Here is a 21,139-nt window from a genome sequence, read left to right as displayed (position 1 = left end):
CTAATTAAATTATTCAATGAAATCATACTGTACCTTAACCAAATGTCTTTAAAAATGCATTGATTTGTTATGGCTCTCCTCCGAGTTTTGACTTCTCGTCTGTATGGAGGATTATAGGGGCCAAAACTAAATAAATAAATACTTGTATAAATAATAATATAACACAAAGCTTAAATAAATGACTAATTATATAATGAAATGCCTAATTGACATACAAAATATATAAATTACAAATTAAATGAGACACTAAATATATAAATGTTACATGTATTTGTGTGTATTTATATATATATTTACGTTTTAATGTGTTCACATTTATTTATTTATACTTACATTTATTTATTTATCCTTACATTTATCCATGGTGTAACTTGCTGCAGCAAAATAAATCCGTCGTCCGCCGTCACCAAGTCAGGGGGCGGGTTAAAGCCTCTGATTGGTGGTTCTACTTGAATCGACTACTTTTGACTCATTCAAGATGGCAGCACCTAGTGCGGATTCAATGAATAAAATATTGCGTGCTACAGTGGTCGAAATGTTGTCGGTAGCTGTAGAGATGGAGGCAACTGCCAATTCACTTTTTTACATCATATTGAGAGATTCGCTGAAATTTTAGCAATGATATCGGCCCTGACTGACACAGACATCAATGAAAATGTGTTCACGATCCTCGGCGAGATGGTACAGCATAGGGGGTGGGCGAATCGATCTCAAGACCGATAGTATCGATACCAACGTTGGTATCAGTAGCCTATTGATTGATACTGGCGTGATAAGATCGATACTTAAGTTTCAATTTCTGTTCTCTACATCCAGTACACAATTCCCTTTACATCATAGTGGTTGTAACTTGTGCAAACACCGTCTAACTTCGCCCAAGCTCACTTTGCCCCTCCCCTGCTAGGCTGTGAGTTGTTACTAGCCTGTAGGTGCAGTAACACGACTCAGTGGCACACACTAACAGTATTTTTGACAAAACTCTTTGTCCTGTGTTTCATTATTACCATAATCACGAACAAGTAATTAAAGGAAAAATCATTAAATTATCATGAAAATTCTATTTTTAAATTTTAATTCAAATTTTCATATTGATGTTGCATTCACTTCATAAATTATGAGGCATTGCGCCCTCGACAAGAAGGTAGATAAGCTGCTTTTCTAAGTAAAAAGTAATATTGCAAATCAGCAATATTGGTATTGGCAGGGGCGCCGTATGGCCCTGTATTTACTCCTTGGTATCGGATCAATACCACATTTTGCAGTATCACACACACCTAGCAGCTGCAGAGTGAGGCGATAGAGGATCCCTCTAGATCAAAGAGAGCTTGATCGACTGGTTGAGCCTGCCTGGTGTGTAATACTGTTCATTCACCAATCAGAGGCTTAAACCCGCCCCCTGACTTGGTGACGTAGACAACGGATTTATTTTGCTGCAGCAAGTTACACCGTGGATATGTAAGGATAAATAAATGTAAGGATAAATAAATAAATGTAAGGATAAATAAATAAATGTAAGTATAAATAAATAAATGTGAACACATTAAAACGTAAATATATATATATATATATATATAAATACACACAAATACATGTAACATTTATATATTTAGTGTCTCATTTAATTTGTAATTTATATATTTTGTATGTCAATTACGCATTTCATTATATAATTAGTCATTTATTTAAGCTTTGTGTTATATAATTATTTATTTATCCAAGTATTTATTTATTTAGTTTTGGCCCCTATAATCCTCCATACAGACGAGAAGTCAAAACTCGGAGGAGAGCCATAACAAATCAATGCATTTTTAAAGACATTTGGTTAAGGTACAGTATGATTTCATTGAATAATTTAATTAGAATTGAAAATTAGAGTATTTTACAATTGCTATGACAATTTTTTCAATAGGCTACTTTAAACAAGTTTCCTAAACTCTTTTATACAGTTAGCACAACCTCCGTCTGTGTTGGCTATACAATTAACACATTTATTGTTGCTTTGACACAAAATACAGAGTAAACACAAATTTAAAATGCTTGAACTTCTTTTACACACAAGCTCAAACAAAACCAAAACAATCGATTTTTACTGCCCAATTTACCAATGCTTTCACACTGTATGTCAACAAATTGTAATAGCAATTGTAAAAAACTGTAATAAACAATGTTTGATCTATACCTTGCTATATTACCTAAGCTCATGAGCCTATAACCCTTGGTCATGTCCAGGAGAAAAATATGCCTATCTATTAATGATCTTTTTTGTATCATTGATAAACTGACATTATGCTGTTTTCTTATGCCTGCATCGCCATAAGTTAGTTATTTGTAAGGTGTGACTAGGAAAGGCCTGTGACACTAGTGTTGGTCAGAGGTCACAATATTACCAAAGTGTATAATGCCATGCAACTTTGAATAAGGAAAATGTAAGGAACGTCAAGGCCATTTCTAGGAGCCCTATCTATAGACCTAAACAAAAGCTATCTAGCATGCAGTGTCCTTTTTTCTGTGCTTGCGAAGGCTATGCTAATCATCTCGTATCCTCCCATATTGTGATACTATTTAACTAGACAGAGGAGACACCTGAAGGCTCCAGAGAGACTACAGAGAGACTCAACCAGAGAGACTACAGAGAGACTCAACCAGAGAGACTACAGAGAGACTCGACCAGAGAGACTACAGAGAGAGACTCAACCAGAGAGAATCAGAATTAGGTTTATTAGCCATGTATGTTATACAAATACGGAATTTACTGTGGCAGGGAGGTGCAAAACACTAAACATATACAGTCTTATATACTTATATACAGTATTATACATTATATAATTAGTCATTTATTTAAGCTTTGTGTTATATATTTATTTATCCAAGTATTTATTTATTTAGTTTTGGCCCCTTTAATCCTCCATACGTCTGTGTGTGTTGGACTGAAAAAGATGTGTACTTGTCACGTGTATGGATCATTTTTCGGGGCGGTGGCATTTTTATTTGTAGTTTATACATCCACCCGCTAGGGGGAAGTGTTTTTGCCAGGTGGAGTCAATATTGTAGAACGTCTTTGGCCGAATGAGCCTTGAACTTTGACCTTGGCAGACTACATGTGAACATTGCTGTAATCTATATCTCCTGTACCTTTGAGGGGACATTCGGACTAATAATGGTAAGATGTTCAATCATTTTGCGCTCTTGTATTTTTCTTGTTACATTTTTAGTATAATATAGATCGCTGAAGATGTTATTGTCATTCAAACCAAACCATGCTGTTCTTTAGATTGCTCTTTTAACAAGGGTTGAGAGACCTGACTTGATTGTGTAACTTCCATGCACAATGTCTCCTTCAAATGACAGGCTGCTAGCTCTACATATAACCTAAGAGGACAAAAGGTCTACTGTCCATTAAACTGTATTTTCTCTCCCTGACAACCATCTGTCTGCCTATCGGGTATAGCTAGCTACCCTACCCCCACACGTCTCCATCATTCCTTCATAGCTAGATGGCTATATTGCTAACTATCAAGCTAAGTTGCGTCCTCTGTGAGGATTGTAGCATAGTACTATTGCTATAGCTATGTTCATTAGCTTCAGCAACATTATGATATCCCTCGGGTGACATGAGGAACGCTGTGTTCTGTGACTTAGTCTAATGTATGTCTCAAAAGCATTGGTGCCATCATTGTAGTTTTATACCTCACTGTCTCCTATCTCGCAGGCGAAATATCTTGCCCAGATCATTTTGATGGGCACGCAGGTGGTTGGACGGGCGTTTGCGCGTGCCTTACGGCAAGAATTTGCAGGTATTGACGATATAACAAAAAAAAAAGGTTTCCCCTGTAGGATTTTTTTTTTTTACATCGATAACTGTCTGCCCCTTGTGACCTACTAACGGTGACCGTTACTGCGTGTGTGCACAGCCAGTCAGGCCGCAGCGGAGGCTCGAGGTCGGGCAGGACAGCAGTCAGCAGCTACCTCCAGCATCACAGGCATGAACCTACAGGAGGCCCAACAGATCCTCAACATCACCACACTCACACCTGAGGACATCCAGAAGGTTCCTGCTTTCTGTCTGTCTGTCTGTCTCTCTTTGTCTCTCTGTCTCTTTCTCTTATTCCTTTTTCCCTGTCTCTCTCTGTCTGTCTCTGCCTGTCTCTCTCTCTTTCCCTTTTTCTCTCTCACCATTTCCTCCTCCTTTTCCCTCTCTCTCTCTCTCTCACTCCCTTTCTGGCCCCCCTCTCTCCCTTCCTTATATCCTTTTCTCTATATATCCTTATATCTCTCTCTCTCACACACACACCACCTAGTCACCGATAGATTAGTAGTTGATCTCATGTGACTTAGAGTATTGCTGGCTTGTCGTTCCAGTGGAAGTCTGTCAGTCTGTAGCGGATATACAGTACCTGTGGATGGACTAACCCCCTCTCTGTTCCCTCTGTAGAACTATGAGCACCTCTTCAAAGTCAATGACAAGGCAGTAGGTGGATCCTTTTACATCCAATCAAAGGTGGGTATAAAGAGAACATGGCGTGGTATTGGACTGTAAGGTCTCTTTCTAAATTGGTTCTGGTCTTCCGTGAGATCACCACCAATGGGATGCGAGTGGATCGGTGCATCTTTTTTGTTGCTGTGATCAATGATCCGATCAGTGTCTGTCCAATGAAGGAAGGTTCAATCTTCAGATTTGTAATTGACTGGATCAAACCGCTCTGTTCTTAACGTTGCAATTTCACTTAGTGTTAAAGAAACGCTATGGTCAGGTATCTAGCCCTGTCAGGTAACTAACTGTCTGTGTGTGTGTCCGTCCAGGTGGTACGAGCCAAGGAGCGTTTAGAAGAGGAGCTTTCTATCCAGTCCCAGGAAAAACCACAGCAGCAAAAACAACAGAGTTCAGAAACATGAACTAGGGTCTGTCTCCCCCCCTCCCGCACCCAACCCACTGTAAATTACACCCCAATAAAAGCCCTAGTGTTTGATCTATCCATGACTGTGTTCGTACATGACTGTGTGTGTGTACATGCCTCTGTGTATGATGATGCAGGGCCCTTTCGAAGACAGGTATTCTAGTGTGTCAGCCATATCCAGGTACATCATACAGGTATTCTAGTGTGTCAGCCAGGTACATCACATGACATTTAAGACTTCAAAATGCTTGAATCTGACCTCTTGTGTTTACTGTGCTTAAAACATAAGCAGCTGTTTGTGAGTGAAGTTGTCATTGTCATGGAAGACCGTAAAGAAGGTCAGGACTGGTAGTTTGTGCTTTAAAGGTTTGGGGTTGTCTTAATAAGTCTAAGTGCTGCCAGTATGAGAGAATGCCATGAGGAAGTGCATATTCAGCAATGATGTTTTCTCTTAAGGGATGTCCTGGGGGAATTACAGAAAGCAGGTCATGTGACATACCCGGGTAAGTTAACGCCTCAGCTGACACCCAGCGTTGTAGCAACATTGCCAGTAGGTTGCTGCAACATTGTGAATCAGCTGGTGGGTTAACTAACCCGGTTATGTTGCATAACCTGCTTTCTGGAATACCCCCCTGAAGGTCTAAGGTGCTAGTTGTTAGTAGATGACATCTGACACAATGAACTTTGGAGGCAAAGAATGTTCTGGAATGTGATTTCAGTCTCAGAAAACTGGTTGTCCTGGTGTAGTTAAATATAAGTGACTGAACATCCTGCTGTATACGGAAGAGATGGGATTAGGATAGGCGCAGGCACATGTACATGCACACCTGGGTGAGCAGATTCGAAGACCTGCGTTGTGGATGAGTTATAAAGAAATGAGTTCTTGGATTTGTATCAAATGCAACTTTATTAAACATTGTTTCTTTTTTTGTGTGTGTTTCATTGACATCATTATCAATATCGTAATAAAATTCCTCTAAAACAGGAGAACACAGCTATGTTGTACCAATTGGAGACTTTTACACCTCTAAAATTCGGCATGTGTGACATTCGAACGCCACACCAGGAAAAAAAATATATAAATTCATATAATCCTTTGTCATATACTGTATATCTTCTATATTTCACCTATAATAAAAGGCACTTGGAAAAAAAAAATACTGACATTAAGATATCTCACAAATGTGCAAAAACATAACTTGGAACAGGCCTCGTGAAGCCTTACGTCTTGTATTAACCCTTTACGCAGCGCTGTGGCACTATGATCAAACGTGGTCTCTTCCAGTGGTCACACCTGGCTGGCTAACTCAATTTATGGCCCGCTGATTGCTGACGTGTGCAACGTACACAGATAATGACCTCTAGGTGTTGCTCAAGCATCCAACATAGTCAATGTTACTTGTTTAACCCTTTTACAAAAAATGTACCGTGTTGATAATTTTAGGGTGGTTCTTAGGAACAACAAGGGGGAAAACGGACCTTTGCAATTGACCAGTCAAAAACGAAGACATTGGAAAAAACGAAACAATTATTCTTTTTCCATGGGCTGTCTGAAAGAGGGATGGTTTTACACGTTTCAATCCTGGAGACTCCTGTGCCTTCACTCAGGGGGACCGAAGCTCAGAGCGTGACAGAACGTGCCCAAAGGGTTAATGGATCAAACAGCTTATTTCTTATCAAAAGATGTGGACCCTGCAGAGATCCGTGTCATTGTCAGTTTTCTCCATCTGGCCGGCCAGACCCACCCAGCAGCTCTGCCCTCCCACGACAAGCACTGGAAAGATTCACCAGGGAGGAGGGGAGAGAGTGAAAGAGGATGGTGGGAGTGGAGAAAGTGAAGGAGGATCGTGGGAGGGGAGAGATTGAAGGAGGATGGTGGGAGGGAGGGAGGGAGGGAGAGGGGGAGGGAGGGAGGAGAGAAAGGGAGGGAGGGAGAGGGCTTGGTGCTGGGAAGGAAAGAGCCATGTCTGTGGGTTATTCACTGTTGCCGGGGTAACCTAGCCTGCTTAACACCTGTTGTGGATGACGTCACGAGCCACGATTGTCCACTCACATGGAGGGATTCTCTTCTCGAGCCAGCCCAAGGACAGCTCACATAGTGACCAGAGGAATAACGTCTGTGTGTGTGTGTGTGCGCGAGAGGGAGATAAAGAGAATGCGTGTCGATGCTGTATGTGCACGAGGGGAGCCAGAGGACGTGTGTGTGGTAGTTGTGTGTGTGACGAGACCGAGAGAGCCTTTGTATGTCCTGAGTGTAAGAGCACTGATTAAGACCCGACGAGGCAGCAACACAACTATGCGGCACATCCCCAAATCCTCCCTACACCCGTCTGCAGCCGGCACGTTACGGCACGACAAATCACTCGAACCCCACGCCTACAAAATCCCCAAACCTCTTTAGGCCGAGAGGATTATATTTGTGTTTGTTTGCTGTCTGTGTGTGTTTCCTCAGCTATGGTAAAAAAAAGCTTTGTGGTGAGGGAGTGAGGGAGTTCAGCCTTTTTTTTTCGGATTTAAGCTCAAATAAACCCAGGGGGCAGAAGGAGTTCAGTGGCCTAGTTTCCGAGGGCTGGCACGCATGCGGTCCGCCGCCACCATCGCGGGCACGGAGCGGGCGTTGACTTCAGAGACGGGAGGCCCGTTTGGTGGGAGGGTGGGCAGATGGAGGGGCACTCCATACTGAGCGTCCGCCTCTACCCCTGGCGGAATGCCCTCTCCCTCTGTCTCTCCCTCGCTCCCCTCTATCTCTCCTGTTCATTCATTTGCCAATCAATCACTCCTTTCACTGTGTGTGTGTGTGTGAGTCTTTCTCTTCCCCTCCCTGTCTCTCCCTCTCCCGTTCTCTCTCCGGGCGGTGCGCCATCTTTGAATCACGACAGTGAGGTCGACGCATTCGCGCAAGGATGTAAATACTGGTGTGCGGTTCATCTGTTTATGGCCGGGGCTTCCGTTCGGCCGGTCTGCGTATGCGACCACTGATGAATGCTCCCGGTCGTGCTGCAGGGCTGCTATTACGCAGGTCCATGTGCATGGGTGCGGCTGAGCGACGTTAATAACCCTCGTCTAATAGCTGTGTGATTGTCATCGAGGGACATCGGTTTGTGTTTTAAATTACGAGTACCTTCGGTTCCCATTCCGCCCCATAAGCAAGGAGCAAATGTCCCCATACCCTCCCTTGTCCCCTCCCCTGTCTCCTCCCTGTCCCCTCCCTGTCCCCTCCCTGTCCCCTCCCCTGTCCCCTCCCCTGTCCCCTCCCCTGTCCCCTCCCCTGTGGCGCTGGGCAGGAGAATGCTGAGTACAAAGCAGCCATCGCAGACAACAAGGAAACAAAAGCAACTTCAACATTGGGAAATGTCTCGTCTCAACAAACAGCAATGACAACATGAATGAAGTAGGACTAACCAAACAGCAATAATTGTGATTATTCTCAAGGGGGAGGGAGGGAAATGGACATACCGTCACAGGTTAGAAGTTCAGACCCTCAAAGTGTGACGGGGGAGAGCAGAGTTGTAAGAGAGGTGGGGATGTCAGTCTCTTGAGGGAATGTTCCTTGTGTTGTGGTGCTCCACCTCTTCTCTGCCCAGTCATCTTCTACACACATCATGTCTGGGAGACGCAGGCCTGTGAGGACCCACACAGGATAGGTGGCTCTTACAGGCCTGAGTGGAATTGCGTACAGAAACAAGGGAGTAAGAAAATAACAACAAAACAAAACAAAAAAGAGAGAAAGCACTTCCCCCCCAAAAAAGCCTCATATTGGCAGTTACTTGTTTTTGCGAAACATAAAATAAGACGTTTGAGGGTACGGGTAAGTGCCTGTTGACGGAATAACGAAACGATGAGGATGTTCCAGAAGTTACACCAGGTCAGTGTTTTGGTGACCCCTGTGCTTCGAGGCCTGTGAGGCAGTTTGTTAAGTGTTGAAACCTTTCCTGATCTAACTAGCTTTACAACAGTGAGTTACTCTGACCCCCGCCCCCCCCTGCCCAACTCCCTCCTGCCCTGTACGCTAGTCTCCTGCCCTCCCAAGGCTGGATATTTTTAGCACAAAGCTAGAGCTGTTGAAACTAGGACAGAACTACTGTGGAGTTTATGCCAAGGAACGCTGTCCAGAACGTTCAGAGTTCAGAGTGTTGGCTGGACAGCTCGCCACCTTTTGGTCACTGTTGTTTTTGTGGAATGGTCAAGAAACTAGTGTAACGTTGGTCCTTGTTGACTGGTGGCGGCCTCACAGGGTTGGATAAGGCGAGGGGTGGCCTGCACGGAGCTATGCTAGTTAGAAGCAGACATGACGTAGTGTCGCGTGCTACCACCAGGGGGCCAGACACACCCGTGCTAATAACGGTCAACATAAGAAAATAAGTGAGAGTTGGTCATTGCTAGGTGTGTACTTAACACCTTTGTCGGTTGTCCCTAAGACCGCTGAGCCCTTAACTGAAGCCCCTTGGTCTACAAGCCTAAAACACTAACTAGTACACTGGTCTAGTACATAGTTGCCTCCCCAGGGTGGGATAGATTGTCAAAAATATCAAAGTGCCTTAGTTTGGCTGGAGGAGCAGGGAGGTTAGCAGCAGTTGTGAAGTTCCAGGTACACTAACAGTGCTGTTTGCTAATGTCCCCCATGAAGAGGAGGTCGTTCCGAATGGCACACTGCCCGGCATAAGTTGCTCAACAGCGCCGCCCTATTGTCACGAGTGGCGAGGTGCGGCCAGACTAAGCCAAGTGACTTCACTCGCTCCGACGGAGCGAGTTCGTCCGAAAATCGTTCACAGCGCGCTGTCAGTAAACAGGCTGACAGCATAAGTAGCGAGGAAGTTAGCGCGTGCTGGTGTTAGCCTAGCCGTGGGTGCGTCGTCAGCTAGTTCCTTGGTGTGTCTATCCCACTGCTAGGCTACAGAGCACGGTGTTAGAACGAAGACACCGTCTTTTATAAATACACAATTGCGAAAAAGGGCTTTAGCAAGAGCTCAGAGCCTCGAGGTGTTTTAGCTTGTGGACACTGTCCACATAGACAGTTGGAATGAGGAAGTCAAATAAAGGTAAAAACGTAGAAGATAGGCTGAGAGGGTCATTGGTGCATTTTATAAACAACCGGAATATATTTCTAAAAGGAGCTGTTGGTCCACAAATGTTCTACATAAAAGGGTTTCTTCGAGCTTGCCTTAAGTTTGTGTTTCTTACGAAATTATACGAGCCACTTTAGTTTGATTGGCTGATTAGTCAATTTTTCTTTTCCAATGTTCTACCTTTTTTCCTCAGCTCCTCTCAGAAATGCGTGGCCTGTTTATAATCGATCTGGCTGACCCCTCACCTTCGACCCCTGCCCTCCCCCGTTGGCGACCCACCCCCCACCCCTGAGCTCCTCTGGAATGTGTGTGTGTGTGTCAGTTGACCACAGCTGGCTTCAGCACCACCGTGCCAGGGGGGATGACCACCCAGGACAGAGGGTCATGGGGGGCCCCTGTGGCAGAGAGGTTCAAAATCCCCCGGGGCAGCTCGTCCTCGCCCCCGCCTCGCCCCCCCTTCCCCTTGGCGTGGTGGTGGTGGTGGTGGTGGCGGTGCCGCTCGCTCTGGGACCCCAGCAGGGGCACCATGGGCAGGCCCAGGGCGGCAGAGGGGAAGGCAGGGGAGAGCAGGGAGGACTTGGCCAGGCCCAGGGAGGAGCCGCCGAAGGAGAGGACGGAGGTGGAGCCTCCCAGGCCGGCCGGAGGAGAGCTGGGGCAGCCCAGTGTGCTGAGGTCCAGGGGCCTGGGGCTGAGGGGGGACAGGGAGCCCCCGAGGGAGCCCCCACCCAGGCCCTGCAGCCCGTGGCCCCCCAGGAGGGCGGCGGCCGCCCCCGGGATGATGATGTGAGCCCCGCTCACGTAGGACAGCTCTGACTCCTTCCCGCCCCCGAGCAGAGCCCCCATGGGACCCCCCTTGAGCAGGGAGCCCACCCCGCCCGGGGAGCCCTGCTCCTGGGCCACAAAGTGGCCGTGGGCCTTGATGTGCTTGCGGAGGGAGCTGGGGTCCGTGTAGCGCTTCAGGCAGCCAGACATCTTGCAGTAGTAGGGCTTGTCCACGTAGTGCGTGCGCGTGTGCTTGAAGCGGTCGCTGGAGTTGGAGTAACGCTTGCTGCAGCCCTCGTACGGACAGACGTAGGGCTTCTCCCCTGGAGAGCAGAGACACGGGAAGAAGGAGGTGAAATGTCAAACGAATGTGTTTGTGAATGCATATGTGTAAACACCTCCATTATTTACAGTGTTCACGTATGTACATTTACATTTAGTCATTTAGCAGACGCTCTTATCCAGAGCGACTTACAGTAAGTACAGGGACATTCCCCCCAAGGCAAGTAGGGTGAAGTGCCTTGCCCAAGGACACAACGTCAATCGCACGGCCGGAATCGAACCGGCAACCTTCTGATTAATAGCCCGACTCCCTAACCGCTCAGCCATCTGACCCCTTGTAGATAATGTGTGTGTGTGTATGAATGTATGTATGTGTGTATGTATATGTGTGCGAATTAATGCACAGATTGATTGATGGATGGATGGATGGATGGATGGATGGGTGGATGGATGTATGGACGGACGGACGGACGGACGGACGGACGGACAGACAGACAGGCAGACAGGCAGACGGACGGACGGACAGGCAGACAGGCAGACAGGCAGACGGACAGACAGACAGACAGACAGACAGGCAGACCGCCCTGCTGACCTGTGTGTGAGCGGTTGTGTATCTTGAGGTTTTCCAGGCGTGAGAAGCTCTTGTTGCAGATGGGGCATCGGTGGGGCTTCTCATTGGTGTGTGTGCGGATGTGGATCAGCATCTTGTACCTACGGGGGAACACACACACCATTAGCTACCTCTCTCTCTCTTGCTACATTTCTCTCAGACACACACACACATAGAGTTAACTACCTCTCTCTCGCAATATCTCATGCATACACACACACACACACACAGATTGAAATACCTCTTTCTCTCCCTATTCCTCACGCGCACACACACATAATCCCAAGTACCTGGACTGGTCTCACCTGGCGTTGAAGCCCCTCCCCTTACGAGCGCAGCCCTGCCAGTGGCAACAGTACCCAGAATCCTTTTCAGGCTTGACGTGGAAGTCGTTAACGTGGTCCACCAGGTCCTGCAACGAGTCAAAGAGGAGATGGCACTGGGAGAGAGAGAAACAGAGAGAGTGAGGGAGAGACATAGAGAGAGAGTGAGAGATAGAGAGAGGGAAGGAGGGAAAGACAGAGAGAGAGTGAGAGATAGAGAGAGAGTCAGAGATAGAAAGTTACAGAGAGCGAGAGAGAGACATAGAGAGAGTGAGGGAGAGAGAGAGATAGAAAGTTACAGAGAGAGTGTGAGAGAGAGGGGGTGGGGTGAAGGAAAGGGTTAGCATCTATGTTGTCCATTTGACAAGACATGGATGAAAACCAAGGCAATGACCCATTTCCTCTCGCTTCGCATCACTTCCTGTCTCTCACCTTCTTCCAGTGACAGGCCAGCTGTTCGTCCGCTGAGAGATCGGGAGAGGCCCGCTTGTCACTGGGCTGGCCAATGAACATGGAGGACGGCAGGTGGAGCCCCGCCCCGCCACCAATCGGAACGAAGAACTGAAAGGCCTGCGAGGAGGCCCCGCCCTCAACGTAGCGGATGTGAGACTCCTGGAAGAGGAAAGGCCGGACGAAGACAGAGAGATGAAGGTTGGATCCAGCAAAGCACAAACACAACCAAACACGTCTTGTATCTTGACTGCTAGCGGGGTGGTTGTTCATACAGTGTGATAACAATGAAGATATCATTGTCTAAATACGAGGTTTTCCTCAACTGGACTGGAGGACTCTTGATATTTGTACACAGTCTTTATGCTGTCTGCACCTGCTGTGCGACACAAAACCTCTTCTCCCGACCCCCTGGCGGGACTCTCTAAGGTTCCCAGCTGGCCCTCTGTAGTACAGGGAGTCTCATGTAGCATATATTACACACACGCTCCACACACACACACACACACACACGCTCCACACACACACACACACGCTCCACACACACACACACGCTCCACACACACACACACACACACACACGCTCCACACACACACACACGCTCCACACACACACACACACACACACACACGCTCCACACACACACACACACGCTCCACACACACACACACACACGCTCCACACACACACGCTCCACACACACACACACCCACACACACCCTCCACACACACACACACACACGCTCCACACACACACACACACGCTCCACACACACACACACGCTCCACACACACACGCTCCACACACACACGCTCCACACACACGCTCCACACACACACACGCTCCACACACACACACGCTCCACACACACACGCTCCACACACACACACACACACACACACACACGCTCCACACACACACACGCTCCACACACACACACGCTCCACACACACACACGCTCCACACACACACACACACGCTCCACACAGTGGCCCATTAGTGCTAACAAGAAAAGGCGAGAAGGCACGATACCAATGAGTTAGGAACGCAGCAGACATTGATGTGGCCACACACACACACACACACACGGACGTAGAGGGAGCCCTGCGCTATTTCCGTGCTCAGAGAGACACTTAAGAGTTCTTGAGGAGAGGGAGGGTGGACAGAGGCTGCTATCACCGCCGATCTCTTCAGGACACTGTTCTCCTCTGAGAAGGAGGGAGTGTGTGGGGGGGGGGGGGGGGCAGGAGGGGTGGTGACTGCAAATGCACCACAATCCTGTGGCTGTCTAACACACTCCAGCTATGTCCGAAATGTGTGTGACCAATCTCATAAAATGAGACCAATTCCCAGTCGTCAGCTGTGCTGTTGTATTCATCAAAATGTGTGTGTGTGAGCAGCTTTGTGAGTCACTGCGAGTGTGTGTGTACGTGTGTGAGTGTGTGTGTACGCGTGTGTGTACGTGTGTGGGTGTGTACATGTGTGTGAGAGCGAGTGAGTGTGTGTGTGTGCGTGTGTGTGTGAGGGATTTGGCTGTCTGTGGGGTGCCTGTCTGGGCGTCTGTGGAGGGCCTGTCTGGGCGTCTGAGGAGGGCCTGCAGACTGAATAGTCACAGCCAGGGGGGGCTCAATTCAATTGGGAGGGAATTGAATTAGGCGGCGTGAGGTCTGCGTGGCTGTACCTCGCTGTAAATCCGATTACACACGACACACACACACAAGCTTGACAGAGAGAGGCACTTGTTGTGTGGGACACAAGAGGTGTTTGATAAGAGTATAGCATGCCCCCCCCCACTCCTGCACGGCCCCCATTCCTCTCTGCATAAAGTAACAGCATTCTGAACAGAGGCCCTGTGTCCTTAATGTGTCCCTATAATGTGTTTCAAACCCACCTAATGTTCCCAATCTGCCCTCACAGGGCTGTCACAGGCCTGTTAAGGAGAGATGCTAGGAAGCTGGGATGCTCGGAGGCTATGAGGCATGTGTGCGCTTACAGACCAAACTGAACCCAGAATGCAAACTGAGAACCACTGTCTGACTGCTAAACGAGTTAGCGAGCGCGTGTGTGTGTATGAACCCACTCACCCCTGAGAAGATGTGGGAGACCCCGTTGCCGTTGGTCATCTCAGGGGAGCTGGGGGCGTGGCGGGAGGAGGGGGACATGCTGAGGTCGACGGCGGGAGGAGTGGGGGTCTCTGTTCTCTCCTGGGGGACCACCGCCACACCTGTCGGAGGGGGAGGCACACACACACACACACACACCTGGTCAGGTGACCTCTGACCTCGGTGGGATCTGATATCCAGAGACACCTTGCACCTGTGGAGGGTGCCTCTGGTAGGGTATCATGTGTGTGTGTATGTGTGTGTCTTTGTTGTGTGTGTGTGTGTGTGTATCAGTGGAGGCTGGTCCATACAGGTTAGTTCCAGGCAGTTACCGGCACATTGAGTGAGGGGGGTCATGGAGAGGCATGGATGCAGATGCCGAGAGGGGGATGGGGAAGAACATCTTGTGGATTATTTATGGAGATGATCAAGATGCAAATGGGCTTGTTTAACTACCCTTTGGGGGGGGGTCCAGAAATGCACACAGCATGTGTTTGTCAGTGTGTGTGTGTGTTTCCTAGCAACCGTACCCACCTGTGTGTGGGGAGGCCGGGGAGGCGGGCACGATGACGGCGGTGCCGTCCTCCGCCATGCGCAGCTGCCGCGCTCGCTTGGCGTGCAGCGGGGAGAGGGGCGGGGTCCGCGCCCCCCTGTCCCGCACGCTCCCCCTCCGAGGGAGCTTGAGGTCCAGCGGCTCGTCCAGGGACAGCATCGCTGCGGCCCACGGACCTCACCTGCACCGGCCAATCAGAAGAGGGGCGGAGTTAGACTTTCAGCCAATGGTCCGCTTTAGTGGGCTGGTCCATTCCCTTACCTGATTATTATAAATAATCAAATCAAATGTGTTTGTATACAAGCAACATCACAGAGGGCTTCACACAGGCCCATAGACCTGCACCTAAACCAACCTGACACCTCAAGGAGAACAAAGAAATAATGAAATCTAACCATAAGAAGGAGAGAGAAAGAATACATAAAGGATAGATGTAGTGAAAAACTGAAACTGACAGGGAGCGTAGCGAGTTCTTCAGCCTGCAGTTTCCTTTTTCCCAAAACCACATGAATGTTGCACTGGGATGTCACAGGAACATTCCAGTAGTCCACTGTCTTTGTACATATGCACACCACTAACTCAACCAGCAACAAAACTGGCAAACACACCATCGTCTTGGTCCCAAATACTGCGGCAAAATAAACACACACCGAAGCGCACACACACTATCTCGGACAAACACACACACACACACACACCCCTCCTCCTCTCCCACAGCTGACCTTTGCTCACACACTCTACCAGAGGAATGTTTACAATCCAATCCAGATGGTCACCCTGACCCCCCCTCACCACGCCCCCCCTACCCCCCAACCCCATCCCCTGTGGCCACTGGCCTCCGTAGCCCGCCCACACCCCCCCCCTCCCCCCCCCATTCCTCCAGTCAGCACCTTCCAACCCTCCGGACCCCACCGCCCCACTGCCTGCCCCCCCCCCCAGCCTAGCTGCCCCCCTCCTAGCCCTCTGACGTCCTCTAAACACACTGACCCCCTGACCCCTACAGCTCTGGGGCTCTGGACACACTAAACACTACTGGCCCCAGCTGCACAGGTTAGCACCACTCCTGGATACACACACACACCTACAGTACACACACACACACACACACCTACAGTACACACACACACACCGTCCTCGGAGTGAACCAGAAATCTTCTTTTCAACAGTCTTTCACCTCCACAGTCTCAGTCTGTCCAGACAGCAGAATGTCTTCTGGTCGCCGTGGGAACACTCTCCTGACCAGGCCCTTCCTGACAGAAAGAGGTGTACTTCTCTCATAAAAGTCTAACTCGTTTTCTAATGACCTACACTGCAAACTCCAAACCACCCGGAGGGAGGTTATTATTTTACTGTCTTCCTGACTTGCTTTCTGTTCTTCCGTGGGACACATGATGTTGCATGGTGGTCTTTTAGTTACAACTACCACACACACGTACACACACATCACACACGTACACACACACTTACACACACATCACACACACGTACACACACACACGTACATACACACACTTACACACACACACGTACACACACATCACACACACACACACACACACACATCACTCGGAAGATGTGCACACGAAAAGAAGTTGGGAGTGCTCGCACACCCACACAAATATAAAAAACACACACATACACACTCACTCACACACATACACACACACTCTTATATGCATACAAACACACAAGGACCTCGTATGCTAGTGCAGAAGAAGAGATTTACAGCCAGTTCTCCACTCAACACTCGCCTGACCCCCTGTGACTGCCTCTCACCGAGTTCACTGGGGACACGGGTTTTCAAAGCTCCATCCCCCTCCCCCTCCCCCTCCCCCTCTCCCTCTCCCTCCTCTCCCTCTCCCTCTCCCTCTCCCTCTCCCTCTCCCTCTCCCTCTCCCTCTCCCTCTCCCTCTCCCTCCCCCTCCCTCCCTCCCTCTCTCCCTCCCTCCCTCTCTCCCTCTCTCCCCCTCCCCTCTCTCCCTCTCTCCCTCTCTCCTCTCTCCCTCTCTCCCTCTCTCCCTCCCTCCCTCCCTCCCTCCCTCCCTCCCTCCCTCCCTCCCTCCCTCTCTCTCTCTCTCCTCTCTCTCTCTCTCTCTCTCTCTCTCTCTCTCCCTCTCCCTCTCCCTCTCCCTCTCCCTCTCCCTCTCCCTCTCCCCTCTCTCTCCCTCTCTCTCTCCCTCTCTCTCTCCCTCTCTCTCTCCTCTCTCTCTCTCTCTCTCTCTCTCTCTCTCTCTCTCTCTCTCTCTCTCAATCTCTCTCTTTCAATCTCTCTTTATCTCCCCCTCTCTCAATCTCTCTTTCCGCAAGACCTATATTCTGCCCCACAACACTCACAAATACATAGTGACTGTTCACTACAGCACGCGCCGTACACACACACACACACACACACAGACACACACACAATTAATTACTCTAATTTCCACAAACTCCCCCCCCTCTCTTTCTCTGTCTTGTCTTCTCAGCTCTCTCTCAAACACACACATACATACATGTTCACACACCCACACACACACACACACACAGGGCCATGGCAGTACTGAATGGGGGTCTTTGAGAGCTGTTGGCTGGGGGCCACATGAGGGGGGACTGTGTCTGTGTGGCTTGGGGAGGTGGGGGGAGAGGGGGGGTCATCAAGTTCATCCTCCCACCTACCCAACGCTCCAAAGGAGGCCCTGATATGCCTGAGATATGGGGTTAGCACATGCACGCACACACACACACACGGGGAAAGGCACTGACAGCAAGTACACAGCAGTTTTATGTTAGGGATCGGCTTGGGCCAAAACGCACAGACACCGCAAATGTCCAAGTGATCCACGCTCCTCTCCAAAACTCCTGAATAGTTCACCTTTAGGCGTGTAAACCTCTAACAATGTCTCTCTCTCTCTCTCTCTCTCTCTCTCTCTCTCTCTCTCTAACCAGAGTCGTGCAGACACAAGGTCACACAGGTGAACTCTACAACCTATCCTTTCCAAGGACGGTGCCACCCCCCCTCCCCTCCCCCTACAGTCCACAGTCCCCTACAGTCCACAGTCCTATCATCTACCTCCATGGCACATAACCACTCCTCCCCGCCCCTCCTATTGGCTCAGTGTTCAGCAGGCGTCCCTTGGAAAGATCTGATCTAGCACTCTGCAACGACCAGGTGCAGAGTGGAGTCACTGGATAGAATGGATAAGACTTTGAGTTAATGATTGCTGGCTTTCTGTTACCTAATGGAGTGTCCTCCAATAACCCTGATTTACAGTATGTGTTCGGTCACGGTAACGGTGAGGTCTTCCTGGATCCACACCCCTACGTCTGTATTTACGAAGCGTATGTACAAGTGATACAAGAAAGGAGTCGCATTTAGGGAGCAACGTGTGGAACACGCTCGCATCCCATCCATCTCTCTTTTCCTCCTCTCTCCTATCCGTCTCTCCGACGCTGCCCATCATCCCCCCCCTTATCTTCCTGCCCCACCCCCCCTCCATCTGTTTTGTCCCTAAGGGAGCAGGATTCTCTGTGCTTCTCTGTGCAACTAGCAGGGTTTTAGCTGGTGGATGGAGAGCAGCAGATTCTCTCCCTGTCATCGATCCCAGCGTGGCCCAGGGCTGGTGGCTGCAGGTGGATGCCGTCGTCGAGCCCTGTGGAGAGGGTCTCCTCCACTCACTCACCTGTCAGGTCAGTGAGTCGAATCAGTCCCTAACTGAATCAGTCCTACAGTAAATGGATCAGTCACCCGCTGAACCGAATCAGTCCTACGCTGAATCAATCCTACAGTAAATGAATCAGTCGCGTAAATGGATCTTGCCTGGAGTGAGTGTGTAGAGGGACTCACCTCAGACTACCCTTATGAAACGCACTGTGTGTGTACATTTTAGTTCACAGAGAGGGAATCCAGTGCCCCCTCTCCCTAGCTGACCAACCAAGGTGTGTGTGTGGAGGGGGGGGGGGGGGGGGGGGGGGGGGGAGGGGGGGCTGTGAAGTCTTGCTGAGGGGTGTTGGGCCTGGCCCCCTGTGGAGACTTCCTCCTCTCTCTCCGTCCGCGGGGTCCCACGGCGCTTTCAAAGGCGGCATTGTGTGCCCCCCCCCCCCTCTCCCCGCCCCCAACGACAGCCCCCACCCTCTCTCCCCTCTCGTTCCCCTCTCTCTCTCTCTACCCTCCCCACCACCAGTGTAAACAAGGGGTTGTTGCAGCTGAGAGAGAGAGGGAGGAGAGAGAGGGGGAGAGAGAGAGAGACAGAGAGAGAGAGAGAGAGAGAGAGAGAGAGGGACGGAGGGGGCTGCAGGGAGAGGGAAAACTGGAGCTGAATGAGAGGTCTGTGTCTCCTCTGCCTGGACCCCTCATCGTCATCCCTCCCCTCCCTCCCCCAGAGGACCAGCTACCCTGTTCCTGTCCCCCTCCCTCCCCCTCCCCGAAGAGGAAGTCCCTCAACCACCCACTTCCTTTTGGGAGGAGATGAGGTGGGGACCTAAGGCCAGACTGAGGCTGAGGCAGGGCAGTGTGTGTGTTTGTGTGTGTGTGTAGGGAAGGGCTCCAGCATGCAGGTCAGATTGAGGGTATGTATTTCAACACCTCCATTGTCCCAGGACGGGGGGGGGGGTCACATGGATAACTTTTGCCCTCTGACCCTGCCGTAACCCCCGTGATCTCTGCTCTAATCAGATCATATCTCTACTCTGAATCACATATCAGTTCAGCCAGATTTAATTATTGATTCAATTCTACTATGCTCTATTCTACGTAGATTACAACTGATTATTAGCGCGACAAGGCATCACAAGAGAATTAGGTAACAGTGTGTGTGATAGTGTGTGTTTTTGTGTGTGAGCGTGTGTGTGACCCCCTCTAAGACTGTTTGTAACTGAATACCCCTCCTGCTGTGATACTGGGAGGTGAGCGGCATGAGGACACACACACACACACTCACTCACTCACACACACACACACACACACACACACACACACACACCACACCACACACACTCATACTCAAACCTGAAACAAACAAGGAAAAATCAACCTATCACTGACATCACGTGCCACAGCAACTTGGCCACAGTAACAAGCGAGCAACGTTGTCAGAACCGATATGAGAAGCGTTGTGAGCCTTGGTATGGCAGCTGGGGTTGCTGACAGTTGGGGTGGTGTTCTGGCATGTTCCGTCTGCAACGCCAGGTGCTGGAGACAAGCAGCCTGGGGTGAGGAGCAGTACTAAAGGGTGGGGAGCCAAGGTTGACCTTTGACATGAGGATAATTCCGCTGCTGGGCCAAAATGTGTTGGGAGGGTCCTCATTGGTAATTAATGCTACTTGTTTTGACTCTACCCTTTTTCTCCTTCTCTCACTCCCTTTCTTCTCTGTCGTTCCTTGTGGGCAAGAGTTCTAACCCAACCTCCCCTGACACACACAAACCCAACCCTCCTCCCTCTTAGTGGACCCATCAGTACACTTCTCTCTCTCTCCCTCACACACACACACACACACACACACACACACACAGTGGATGCATTTTTTCCTCCTCGGCCAGCCACCTCCTCCTCAGACAGGAAACCTCAGTTTCCACTCATCCTCTACTGGGCCTCCCCCTCCTCCCTTCCTCCCTCCCACTCTCTCTCTCTCTCTCTCTCTCTCTCTCTCTCTCTCTACCTCTCTCTCTCTCTCTCTACCTCTCCCTCTCTCTACCTCTCCCTCTCTCTCCCTCCCACTCTCTCTCTCTCCCCCTCCCACTCTCTTTCCCTCTACCTCTCTCTTTTTTCACTCACCTTCTCTCCTTCCCTCCCCTCCCTCCCTCCCTCCGAGTCTCTCTCACCTTCTTATCTCTCACTCGCTCCCGTCTCTCCCTGTCCTATATTCTCCCATCTCTCTCCCTCTTTCCCTCCATCGTTATCGAGCTTCCCTCCTTCTCTCTTTGCCTTTCACCTCCTCCTCCCTGTCTCCCCCCCTCCTCCTCTTGCCCAGGACAGACCCTGCTGGCACGTCGCCGTGTCCTAACCCCACCGGGGACCCTACCCCTCTCAGAACCTCTCTCTCTGGCTCTCTTTCCCCTTCTCTCTGTCTTCCTGCCATGCACGCACACGCAAAATCTGTACTTTTTTGGGTGTTTCCT

At 49.6% G+C, this 21,139-nt stretch overlaps 2 protein-coding genes across 2 annotated transcripts in view; one reads left to right on the top strand and one right to left on the bottom strand.

The window, feature by feature from the left end:
- The first annotated feature begins 3,084 nt into the window (after positions 1-3,084).
- pam16 (presequence translocase associated motor 16) lies at positions 3,085-5,824 on the top strand. Its single transcript, XM_067233723.1, has 5 exons — positions 3,085-3,160; positions 3,710-3,794; positions 3,912-4,048; positions 4,433-4,498; positions 4,801-5,824. The coding sequence occupies exons 1-5, from the start codon at positions 3,158-3,160 to the stop codon at positions 4,891-4,893; spliced, it is 384 nt and encodes a 127-aa protein (XP_067089824.1). The 5' UTR covers positions 3,085-3,157; the 3' UTR covers positions 4,894-5,824.
- Positions 5,825-10,279: 4,455 nt separating this feature from the next.
- Positions 10,280-21,139, bottom strand: part of glis2b (GLIS family zinc finger 2b) — a 17,552-nt gene continuing 6,692 nt past the window's right edge. Inside the window, exons 2-7 of the mRNA XM_067233381.1 lie at positions 15,027-15,226; positions 14,475-14,614; positions 12,371-12,550; positions 11,921-12,054; positions 11,598-11,716; positions 10,280-11,046 (exon numbers count right to left, since the gene is read on the bottom strand). Of these exons, the coding sequence (XP_067089482.1) occupies positions 10,280-11,046; positions 11,598-11,716; positions 11,921-12,054; positions 12,371-12,550; positions 14,475-14,614; positions 15,027-15,204 (1,518 nt within the window). The 5' untranslated portion in view covers positions 15,205-15,226. The remainder of the gene's footprint in view (positions 11,047-11,597; positions 11,717-11,920; positions 12,055-12,370; positions 12,551-14,474; positions 14,615-15,026; positions 15,227-21,139) is intronic.

Source organism: Osmerus mordax, chromosome 3, assembly GCF_038355195.1.
Source record: "Osmerus mordax isolate fOsmMor3 chromosome 3, fOsmMor3.pri, whole genome shotgun sequence".
In the NCBI taxonomy this organism is placed as follows: domain Eukaryota; kingdom Metazoa; phylum Chordata; class Actinopteri; order Osmeriformes; family Osmeridae; genus Osmerus; species Osmerus mordax.
This window is presented reverse-complemented; position numbering and strand designations above follow the sequence as displayed.

Coding starts and splice junctions, on each gene's coding strand:
- pam16 (XM_067233723.1), top strand. Junction 3,795..3,911: donor CTTACGGCAAGAATTTGCAG/GTATTGACGATA, acceptor GTGTGTGCACAG/CCAGTCAGGCCGCAGCGGAG. Junction 4,499..4,800: donor CCTTTTACATCCAATCAAAG/GTGGGTATAAAG, acceptor GTGTCCGTCCAG/GTGGTACGAGCCAAGGAGCG.